The sequence below is a fragment of the Tarenaya hassleriana genome, unplaced genomic scaffold (assembly GCF_000463585.1).
Source record: "Tarenaya hassleriana unplaced genomic scaffold, ASM46358v1 Cleome24, whole genome shotgun sequence".
Classification (NCBI taxonomy): domain Eukaryota; kingdom Viridiplantae; phylum Streptophyta; class Magnoliopsida; order Brassicales; family Cleomaceae; genus Tarenaya; species Tarenaya hassleriana.
The window spans coordinates 1,677,385-1,689,112 of NW_010965696.1; the positions used below are offsets into that span (position 1 = coordinate 1,677,385).

Here is an 11,728-nt window from a genome sequence, read left to right on the forward strand (position 1 = left end):
TTCGTCTTCGACGATGAACAAACTGATAGGTGATGAACTGTGACGTTGGAAATAGGCAAAAAGGAAGAAACTTTTTCACAATTTCTCCATGAAACGACGGCGAAAAGTTAGCTAAACTTACATTTTGTGAATAGTATACAAGTTCAGGAAGTAGGGATGCATCACCCATCAAGCAATTAGGCATGTAGAAGTAACAGAACAGCCATCACTCATAAGAAAAACAGTTAGCTGTCCTGAACTGATCTTCAAATCTTGATCTGTATATGCTACAGGTGCTACCGTTGAAACGCTTACACTTTGTCAAAGATCTGTAGAATTCGATGTTATGGGTAAGAAATCTATCATTGGAAGGGTGGTGGGTGAGACCTGAGGCCGAAAGCTGGAGGAGGAGGAGGAGTCTTGACAGGCGCCCAGATATCAGCCCCGTTGCTTTGAGAAACTCCTGATGTATACGAGATCGGGACAAGGCATAAGCCTCTGTTTCTCAAGCTGTAATAATGCTCCATCTCCTCCTGGTTTCAAAGACAACCACAGAGAACACAGATCAGTTTGGAGCAGAGTCAAGAAACCAACAGACTAATCTTGAAAGACCGCAACCCAGAATTGTAGATGCAGTCACAGAATTAGAGAGGGGTCAAGATTTAGCTCACGTGAACTCTGGCTTCTGGGTTAGTCAGTAGATATGGAGCACTTAGCACCTGTATACACGAAAAGCTGACTCACTTGTCTGAATCAAGAGAACAGAGGAGAAGAAAAGGCTTTTATGGTTTAGGGTTAGAGGAGGAAAGTAGCACAGAGACCTTGACTTGTTCATGAAGAAACTGTATGTACTGCATTGCCTCCAGAAGAACCGATGCTGTATCCGTCTGCAATGGGAGTTGAAGAAAAATTAGAGAGGACCGACACTTTTCCGCAGAGTATTTATAGCAAAAACTAATTATCTTGTCTGAAACATACCTTTCCATAAGGGGAAACTATCTGTTGAAGAGCTGATATACGTTCTCCCACCCTGTCCTTCCTCTCCTGTTTCCCCATGTTTTTGAAGAGACATTAGCAAAGGCATCAAACCCCATCTGTTGATTTCATGAATTCAGACAAGACAGAGACCGGATGATGAATGGAACAGAATGAAGAACCTTTGAGGAAAAGGAGAGATCGGATCTGTGGCGTTTAGGTGAAAGAGAACCGAGGCTGCTTTCTTCAAGAGAGCAGAGACTCCGTTTATTTTCCATCACCATTCCCGCTTCTCTAGAGATTTCCATGCCTTGTCGGAAAACAAAACCTCAAGACACATTCAAGATTATCACAGACAGACACGACAGAAGACAACGCAAGAAGCTTTCACGGCTTAGATACAGTGTTAGGCCCAAATCAAAAGTAACAGCGAACCGGAAAAAAAAATCAATTTTTTTAAACATTAAACGTTCAATGATACTACCAGTGATCTTATGTATGAATGCAAAAGAGTAATGACATTGGAATCAAATATGGGTTTGGGCAAAAACCCGTGCATTAGAAAACGGAGCAATGGGTTATAATAATATTAGCCGCCAAAGCACAGTCAAAGCAGTTGGCAGGGGGTCATGGTCAGAGGTTTTAGCCCTTCATTTCACATCACAACAGGGATTATTTAAATGTCTCAACACATTATCAGCTAACCTCAAGATTAAGTATGCAATCATCCCTGCTAGATTATACACCCTAACCTCAAGATTAAGTATTATATATAATATAATCAGCAGATTAAAGATGTATAATTTACATAAATAACTAAAGGGTTAATGGATTAAGTCGCAAAATAAGTTACGAATGAGTTGTATGGATATCAATAAACGAAGAGAGTATGCAATAAACAACTAAAATTAGCAAAGATTAAGGGGAATCAAAAGAAACGTTGGGGGGGGGAAAATTTAACATTCCTTGCTATTCGGTTCTTGTGGAATTCGCCGCCTGAATTGTTTTACACCAGGGATTTGATCTGATTCTGGAGCTCTTAGGTCGCAAATTCTGGATTCATGGTATGCAGCATTTGCAACAAAGAGCCCACCAGAAAGAATCTAACAAAAAAAGATTCACAGTCCTCAAGAACCCACCACTCAGAACTTCGAAAGATTCGATTTTTCTTCGTCTTAACCCAGAAAGTAAAAGGTTTTTGCACAAGTTTTTACCGATCCGGAAGCGTTTTCCGCTCTTCGGCCTTTCTTGGTCCATACATACGAAAAGAAGAGAAATTCTCAAAAAGAAAAAGAAACCCTAAAGAAGATTCATTTGTCTGAAACTCATCAGTGTTTTCCTTTTCAGCCTGACTTTATGGTTTTTGGAGCTCGTATCTGGGCTTTTGCAGAGCTTATGTCGTCCGAAACGGCGTCGTTTCTGAGAGAGATCGCAAAAATCTCAGCAATAGAAAAGGAGAGAGAGAGAGAGAGAGAGAATACCGTGTACGAAAGAATTCTGAGGAAAGCAAAATCAGAGAGGGACCCCCTTGCTGATGTCTTTTTCTCTTCTTTGTTTGTTTGTTTTTGTTTCTTTTCGGGGTGTGAAGTAAATGTTCATTCATTTCTCGTTTGTATGTATTTATGCATTTTGTGTTGGCTCTTTGTTTAATTACTTTCTCAATTAATTAATTATATACTAAAATGAAATATCCTATCTTCCGCTCTTTTTTTCTCTTAACGTTTGGGATCGGAATTTACAACGCCTCGTAGTTTTAAAGGCTAGACAAATGATACGGTATCGCGGATAGTAAATCCACACGACCCCACGCAATAGTCGATAAACCATACGGAACAGATAAACTAGTTGAAACTGACCGGTTCAAAGAAAAACTCAAATATTCTGGAGTTTTGTTTCAAAGGTATTGAGTTATCATTAACTATTGGACTGGGGTTTCCTCGTATCTTCCACTTTTTATATATGATATTTCAATATGCAGTTTTTAAAACTCGAATAACCAGCCAAATTCCTTAAAAAAACATGAAACTTACGTGAAATTTTAATATCATCAAATTAATACCAATATAAGATTACACATCCTTTGTCGATAATATACACATGCAGAATCAGACGTGGTTAGATCAACTGATAAATGGGAATACGCAAAGAATGTTCTACCCAGGTTCGAATCTCACCCTAATCAAATCACATCTTATAAAAAAAAATATACACATGCAGCTTAAAATTTTCTTAGAATTTATATTTCTAAACGATTTACATGTATATATATATATATATATATATATATATATTCATAATTTGGCAGCTAATCTCCAACCAATGCAAGAGAGAAAGAGTCCGAAGTTCTTATAAGACTCCCAGGTACAGGTCGCTATTCATTTCAACGTAAATAAAAAAAATAGAAACTAATAATGTGAAATTGACACTTTTTTTTGAAATATTTTTATTTATTTTAATTTCCCAGATGTTTCGACCGATTCTGCTGCTTCTGTCTTTCCCTTTTTTTCAACGTTTTGATTTTTGTCTGCTTTGAAATTTCGTCACTTTCTACCACAGCGTTTGGTGCAGGGCGTACCCACAGTGGTGATATGATATCTAACAAGTCAGTCCATTTTACAATTTAGTTACTTTTACTCCTTGTAAACATATTTTTATTTATTTTTTAAGTATAAATAGAATATTAAATCACATACTTCTTCTAAATAATATCTATTTGATTGTTTCCAAACTAATTTCTATTTTTCATTTGAATTCTATTTCAATTTAAAAATGCTAGTTTTGTTATTAAAATTTTAAAAAATCTATAAGAAAAAAGTGAACAAATATAATTTTTTTATAAGGAAAAAAGAGAGAGAGGAAGTTACCAAAGCTGCGATTGGATTTTTGCTTTTTCCATAGGGATGCGAAAATGTGAAAGAAAGAAAGAGCGGTGAGACGTAACGCGCGGTCTCTGCGTCCACGTTGGAAAACGTGGCGGTGTGGAGAATCGCGTTCGGAAAACGCCGGGATTCGTGGGACATAACAGAGACGACAAGTTTATGTTGGGACCCACGCGCTTTCGGTGTTCGTCACTCTCTGATCTTATCCTCTCATTCTCGTATCCAGACTGCGACGTGTTTGGATTCCGGCTTTTGGGTTTTTTTTTTAAAAAAAAAACTTTGTTATGATTAGATTCGATTTTTGAAAATGAATTTATACCGGAAGCGGACTGCGTTTTGATCAAGACTTCAGCCGTAACCGAAAATATTAAATATTACACAATTCCAACCAAAGTTCAATGATCAAACGATTACATATTCGAATTTAAAAAAAAAAAACTGAATTAAAATTTCACTCCAAACGGCCGAACCCATTGGGATTTGGGCCTTGTTCTTGAGATGGGCTAAATGGCCAGTAAGTATTTGCACTCGAAACTTCAAACGTATTTGAATTGTTTTATCATGGGAAAAAGTCCATGTTCCGTATCCGTACCATATGATTACGATCTCATAACATATGGTTCCATATGCATATAATAAATAGAATGTAATGGTACTTACTGTTTATATTTGACTGATTTTTGGCATTCAACGGCGTCTTAGATACTTGAATTCTTTTTGGAGATAAATTCCCCCTAATCAAGTCTTTTGAATTTCAATAAAACGGGGAAACGAACAATCTAAATATATTTTACCGAACCAAAATCAAAGAAAATCGGCCATATAACCCCAATATTATAGTTTATAGAACGCGGTGAAAGAAAATCTATCAGCAGTATATAATCCACAAACAATATTAATTTGACGTAATTTCAGGAGTTGAAAAGGAAAAAGTCAAAATCTATTTTTTGTTAGAAATGGATCTCAATTTCAGGAGATGAATTATTAATTTAGCACAATTTCAGTTAATTTGATATATTTTAACGTTTCAGATATTATATTATCAAATCAAAAGTCAAAGTATTTGTTTGACACATTTTTAAAAAATTGTATCATTTATATAAATTTTTTCCTAAAAAAAATATCAGAAAATAATCGTATTTAAGAATAAGACAAAAAAAAAAAAGATAAAATTATCTTAATGTATATTCCATGCACGTAAGCAATGACGTCGTAATTCGTTATTTTTCCATACCATTTTCCTCCCAAGAGAATCTCACTAAAGACCAAAGATAGCCAGGTCTGGTTCTGTCACTAAACTCCATATCATATCTTGTAATAATCAAATTATCAACAAAATGATGAATGTCTGTTTATTATATATATATATATATATATATATATATATATATGTACATGGCATAAAAATGTGGGATTTTCGATGCATAATGGATTAATTAAGTTTCCTACGTAGTTTATAGATGATTTCGTTCCGATATGCACGCTGTGTATTTCAGAAACGCATCATTTAAAAAAAACAGTGACGCTTATTTTATGATACTTCAGATATGTTGTTCGAGTTCGAGGCATAGTTATGATTCGTCACATGGTGCTAACAAAGGATATTTTTTCAACTTTAATATATTTAATAAAAATATAATAAATACTGGCCGGGCTAAAAGTATTACATATAAAGTTTTATATAATTTGACTATTTTAATTCAAATTAACTGATTTGAGGGGGGGGGGAACGAATAAATTAAAATCAGAACCCAATTGTATTTCATTTTTTTTTTATTGGGCACAACATTTAATCATCCGGTTCGGTTTCTTCAGTTCTATAACAAAAATATATATCAATCAATTTTACATAAACAGATTCGATTTCAATTTCTATTAAAAAAGAACAGATTTTATAAAAATCGAATTTTTAGAATTTTTAAAAATTCGATTCGATTTCAAAAAAATTTATTCTCTTGAAAAATTACCGTTAATAAATATTGAATAGTTCAATTCGAAAACAGTTTCGAATTTTTGCCCCCAGCGTAGAAACCGTATATCTGTCTACACAATGAATAAGGCAAACCTAATACATTGGGTTGACCAATTTGACATTATTTGACCAATCTTCTCCGACCCGACCCGACCCGTTATCATCTCTATCACGTTTATATATACATATATATATATATATATATGTATATGTGTACACGCTTATACTGCCATACATAAACATCAAAAAAAAAAAAAAGAGAGAGAATGGGAGAGGAAGTGAAATCTCAAGCAAAACCACATGTATTGGTCTTGCCATTTCCAATACAAGGCCACATCAATCCTCTTCTCCAATTCTCCAAACGCTTGATCTCCAAAAACGTCGCCGTCACCCTCCTCACCACCTCCTCCACCCACACCACCATCCTCCGCCGCGCCTCCTCCTCCCTCTCCGGCCGCGCCTCTCTCCCGCTCGCCTTCGTTCCCCTCGACGACGGCTTCGAAGAGGGCGCGCCTACAGGCGCAACGGCCGAGTACTTGGCCATGTTCAAGAACAAAGTCTCCCTCAGCCTCTCGGATCTCATCTCCTCCATGGATCCGAAGCCAGCCGCCGTCGTCTACGACTCGTGCCTCCCGTGGGCACTCGACGTCGCCCGGAGATTCGGGGTCGCCGGGGCTTCGTTCTTCACGCAATCCTCCGTCGTGAACGCGCTGTACCACCATTTCATAGAGGGGAGGTTTCGGGAGTTTCAGGACGAGGTCGTTTTACCGGCGATGCCCGTCCTGAAGGGAGGTGATCTTCCGGTGTTTCTTTACGACCGGAGCATTTGCCCTCCGCTGCATGATTTGATCTGTAGTCAGTTCTGTAATGTCGACGAAGCTCAGTTCTTCTTGGTCAATTCTTTCGAGGAACTCGAGGTCGAGGTAAGAGTGCCGGACACGTGTAATTAACCCCTCTCTGTTTTAGTTTAAAGCAAGGACAAAATTACAATTTAAGCCTTAGCAATTACAATTTAATCAGAGAGATTGAATTTCCATATAAGCATTAACTAGGTTATAGAAGACATCGATGTATATAGTAGAAGACATCAGAATAAGACACGAACGCCGCATTGTTCCGGCAGTCGTTTGAATCCATTGGTTCTTGATACGTGACAAACATAACATTAACGATTGTTACCATTTACAACAGTGATGAGAACACGACAAAAGCACCTTTAGACAAACATTAAGACTATCTAGGTATAGTAAATAAAATTATCTTGTTTATTCTAAGTTTTCTATTTAATTTTTTTTTTATAATCCTGAAGTTTATCAACCTAACTGTCTATTTTTTTTTCATGTATTGGGAAATCTTATCCTATTAAAAATATTTGGACAAGAACACGTGTCTACTCACGAAAATGAATACGTGTCTCTAATGTTCACCATACTATATATATATATATGAAAAAAAATAAAAAAGTAGGTAAATCCGACCATAGAAAAACATAGAGAAAATGAATCTACTCTCCCCAGTTTTCTATGATAATAAAAAAAACGCATTAAAAAATAATTCTTTCAATTATCCGATAACTTATTTATTCACTCTTTCCTTTCCAAACTTTTGTTTTTTTTTTTTGGAAAACATTTTTCCTTCACAAATATATTTGGTGAAACGTTTACATGCATATTGAATATTGATTTCCCCATAATTACATATATATATTAAAGCAAACACTCTCTTCAGTTGTTTTACTCGAATTATAAAATTTAAAAAACGCATATCGGCCATATATATATACGTGCGTGCATATATATTATTAGTTTGTATAGCAATTTATGACAATTTTTCTTGCAATATCCTTGATCTCTTTGTTTTAAGATATTGGAATGGATGGAGAACGTTTGGCCAGTGAAGAACATTGGACCGACGGTCCCATCAATGTACCTAGACAAGCGGTTAGGCGACGAAAAAGACTACGGCCTCAGCCTCTTCAACCCCAAAGTCGACGAATGCCTCACGTGGTTGGACACAAAGCCACCCGACTCGGTCGTCTACGTCTCCTTCGGAAGCTTAGCCGTTCTCAAGGACGACCAGATGAACGAACTCGCGTCCGGTCTGAAACAGACCGGCCACTTCTTCTTGTGGGTGGTCAGAGAGACCGAGTCAAGCAAGCTCTCGAGCAGCTACCTGGAGGAAATCTCCGAGAAAGGGCTGATAGTGACTTGGAGCCCTCAGCTTCAAGTCCTTGCCCACAAATCCGTAGGTTGTTTCGTGACACACTGCGGGTGGAACTCGACTCTCGAGGCTCTTAGCCTTGGAGTGCCCATGGTCGGGATGCCGCAGTACAGCGATCAGCCCACGAACGCTAAGTTCATAGAGGACGTGTGGAAGGTCGGGGTTCGGGCGAAGGCCGACAAAGAGGGGTTCGTGACGAAGGACGAGGTCGTTCGATGCGTAGGTGAACTTATGGAAGGGGAGAAGAGCAGAGATGTTAGAAGGAATGCTGAGAAATGGAGAGAGTCGGCGAAAGAAGCTGTTTCCGAAGGAGGCAGTTCTGATAGGAACATTGATGAGTTCGTCGCTAAACTTTGGCAAATGAAATAATAAAAAAGGTATTATAATAACAATAATGTATCATCATCATCATCTGTACATGTTGTTTTTTCCACGTTTGAATGAGCTATGGTTTTGCCGATATAAGTTGATGGTTTTGTTGTATAATCTATAATTTTACGTTAATATGTGTTCAGAAATTCGTTGGATGTGTTCATGATTTTTTTTTTTTTTTTTTTGGGTGTTAGGTTTGGATGAATTAATTTTTGCATGAGCTGTGTTGACAAAGACGTTGGTCCACTGGCTATCCATGCAGAGAGGGAGCTCTTAGGCCACATATATTCATATGGTGCAAATTCTATATGGCCATGCATGCCCTACCATGTTTTGTATCATAAATGTCTACTTCTAGTAGTGATTACGGTAGAAAAATAAAACGGGTAAATAAATAAATAAAAAAATCGAAAAGAGAAAAACAACGAGAATATTTTTATTGTTGCATCTTTTCTTTTATTGTTATATTATAATAAAAATAAAATATATATTTATAAAAAAATTAAGAAACGAATCTCTAAAAAATATAGATATAATAAAAACAAATCAGATACATAGTATTTAACATAATAATATTATATCTATTATTATTCTCAATCATATCTCAAAATCTTATTTTATTCCCATCGCATCTTCATTTTTTTTATTTTAACAATTATTCGTACGAGTATATATTCTCTACTTACCTAATTTCTCACGTTTTTAATATTCCGAATGTTGTTGAAAAAGAAAATAAACAAAACTAAAAAATTCGACACAAAAGAAGACAAATCATACACCATTTCTTTAACTATTGTTTTTTGTAACTCTTAAAACATATTATCGTTGAATTCGGGTATTGTGGGCGTCATTATCTTCTTCCTTGTAATAATCTTTCGCCGAAACTACTTGAATCTGAAAAACGAATAAAAGAAGTAAAGGACCACACCATGATACTACGAAGATTTATAAAACAATAATAATAATAATAATAATAAGTATTATTATTATTATTATTATTATTATTATTATCAGTAATTAAATACTTATATAATTTTTTTTGTAGAGATAATCATAATATCTATCAAGAAGATAATTACTAATACTAATACATATAAATTATATAAACTATTTTTAGCGGATGAATTTACTTGTACCTTAAGGCACGTCATTGATGTTTTTTTTTTGTTGTGCTGGTTGCCGAACTGAGCGAGTTGTTCCTGGATACTCCTTTTCCCTCGGAGGTTTTGCCTCTGCGGAGTGGGCCGTCGTTACAATTTATTTGTTTTTATTATCTATTGTCTTTGTTATCATTCATACCGTTGTTGGACCATATGCCCTTAGCATTTCCCCATTTTCTATAAAAAATATATATATAATGTAACATGCAGATTATAGATACGGATTTACGAGGCGTGGATACGAAATAATTGAGATTGAATTTTTAGATAGATACATTATACAACTGAAAACCACTAATTGCAGCACAAGACATATTTTTTAAAAAAAAAATTTAAACTACGAATCCATATTTATCAAACTTGGTCAAAGAATTTATTTATGTATTGTATATATAGTATAAGTTTATATATATATATATATATGGCTTATTAACAAATGTTATCTGATCTGAATTTTGTTTATATCAATCTCAATTAACTATAATTAGCAAACCCGTATAATCGGTGACAAATACACATTACAACAATATAATTTTAGCTATATATATATATATGTGTGTGTGTGTGTGTGTGAAATACATGTAATTTTTGTCGCTTTCGTCATATTATGCGAATCAATAGTAATAAACATGTGATTTGTGTCGTAAACTTCGGCGATCATCTCTCCATCAACTGCTCCACCACTCACATGTCACTAATTTCTCTAGGAATTTATAATGGATTCATGTTTCCTACATTACATATATATATATATGTATATATATATCCAAATCATCGAGCCATAAAATGAACCTAGTGATTCATGAAAAAGTTTCCATATATATATATACATATATATTAGTTTTACATCAAAGAAATAAATCTGAACAAAATAAAGACGTGGTTTAGTGTATAGTTTTGTTAGAAAATTTACATAAATTGTACAAAATATTAATAGGGAAAATAGGAAAATCGTATGGATAATAATTAATAACCTGTGGTATCGCGTCTGATCCATATTCACTGGCTTTCTGATCACAATGATTAGTGAATAATTGGGTTTGAATTAGCGAGAAGTCGTTAATCAATCACATGCCAAAAACTAATTTTTATTCCTCTAACAATTTAATTAAATTAATGTCTATTTTACGTCCACACTATGGCTTATGCGTACGTTCATGTTGCCCTCTCATATGGTTAATCCCAATTACGTACGTGACGACGTGCCAATTGTACTTTACATTGTAACATATACATACAGACGTATAATGTGTATGTAATCATCATATTTTTGTACATATTACGGTATACAATCATGTATAAAAACGATATATATATAACGATGACCACAAAGGATTATCTTTGTGATTCATGATATGTATGTATGTAATCTAATTTTGAGTTGTTCATCCGGTGAAACGGGGACGGAAAGCGTATGTCCCGTTCCGAATTCGAGCATGTTTGTCTTCCAGTCGCGAGATTAGTCTGGACCTTATTCCAGAATATCCCGGTTATTCCAAAAAATATATGTATGTGTATGTATGTATGTATGTATGTATGTATGTATGTATGTATGTATGTATGTATTTAAGAGAAGAATTGATCGGTTATCCACAATAGGTATTCTATTTTCTTGGACAATTGACAAACATCTCTTACAACAACCGGTAAGAGAATTACAAAAATATATATCATGGAATTTTCAAATATGATAATATTTTATGCATGCACCACGCATATAATAAATGGCCCGGATTAAATGACAATCATTACTCTTAAACTTGAATCAAATCATGTGGGAATCAAATTATTGTAGATGAAATGTGAACTATTATATCATATGACTATTTCATAAAATCCTCAATCATAGCACATGTAGATCATACCGTTAACCCAACTCCCCAATGCCCTAATTAAAACCTATAAATACCCAACAAAATCCCCAAAAAGGGCATCGTCATTACACAAAACACAATCTCACACATACACATATATACACGGATACACACACAACTTAATATATCTCACCCTCTACATGCATTCACACCGCAGTGAAATGACGAAATTAACCCTAACGATACGCCTTCTCTTCACAATCCTCTTCATCAACCGCTCTAACGCAGCCGCCAGCACTTTCAACGTCGTCAGCTTTGGCGCCAAACCCGACGGCAAGACGGATTCGACGACGGCAT

At 35.3% G+C, this 11,728-nt stretch overlaps 3 protein-coding genes across 4 annotated transcripts in view; 2 read left to right on the forward strand and 1 right to left on the reverse strand.

The window, feature by feature from the left end:
• Window positions 1–60: 60 nt before the first annotated feature.
• Window positions 61–1,898, reverse strand: LOC104815873 (transcription factor bHLH113-like). Its single transcript, XM_010544469.1, has 5 exons — window positions 1,137–1,898; window positions 958–1,023; window positions 801–866; window positions 651–698; window positions 61–512 (listed from the first exon to the last, which is right to left on the reverse strand). The coding sequence occupies exons 1-5, from the start codon at window positions 1,260–1,262 to the stop codon at window positions 342–344; spliced, it is 477 nt and encodes a 158-aa protein (XP_010542771.1). The 5' UTR covers window positions 1,263–1,898; the 3' UTR covers window positions 61–341.
• Window positions 1,899–6,008: 4,110 nt separating this feature from the next.
• Window positions 6,009–8,804, forward strand: LOC104815874 (UDP-glycosyltransferase 74D1). Of its 2 annotated transcripts, XM_010544471.2 has the most exons (3): window positions 6,009–6,728; window positions 7,669–8,402; window positions 8,592–8,804. In XM_010544471.2, exons 1-2 carry the CDS (start codon window positions 6,072–6,074, stop codon window positions 8,392–8,394), a joined length of 1,383 nt encoding a protein of 460 aa, XP_010542773.1. In that variant the 5' UTR covers window positions 6,009–6,071; the 3' UTR covers window positions 8,395–8,402; window positions 8,592–8,804. The 2 variants fall into 2 exon arrangements, with proteins under 2 accessions (XP_010542773.1, XP_010542772.1); XM_010544470.2 differs by lacking the exon at window positions 8,592–8,804 and having other exon boundaries at window positions 7,669–8,546.
• A 2,707-nt stretch (window positions 8,805–11,511) lies between these two features.
• Window positions 11,512–11,728, forward strand: part of LOC104815875 (polygalacturonase-like) — a 1,937-nt gene continuing 1,720 nt past the window's right edge. Inside the window, exon 1 of the mRNA XM_010544472.1 lies at window positions 11,512–11,726. Within this exon, the coding sequence (XP_010542774.1) occupies window positions 11,572–11,726 (155 nt within the window). The 5' untranslated portion in view covers window positions 11,512–11,571. The remainder of the gene's footprint in view (window positions 11,727–11,728) is intronic.

Excerpts from the sequence above, each read along its gene's own strand:
- LOC104815873 (XM_010544469.1), bottom strand. The coding sequence starts at position 1,262 with ATGGAAATCTCTAGAGAAGCGGGAATGGTGATGGAAAATAAACGGAGT. Across the intron at positions 699-800 it reads TTCTTCATGAACAAGTCAAG|GTGCTAAGTGCTCCATATCT; the intron begins GTCTCTGTGCTA and ends TCGTGTATACAG. Across the intron at positions 513-650 it reads ACCCAGAAGCCAGAGTTCAC|GAGGAGATGGAGCATTATTA; the intron begins GTGAGCTAAATC and ends CTTTGAAACCAG.
- LOC104815874 (XM_010544471.2), top strand. The coding sequence starts at position 6,072 with ATGGGAGAGGAAGTGAAATCTCAAGCAAAACCACATGTATTGGTCTTG. Across the intron at positions 6,729-7,668 it reads TCGAGGAACTCGAGGTCGAG|ATATTGGAATGGATGGAGAA; the intron begins GTAAGAGTGCCG and ends CTTTGTTTTAAG.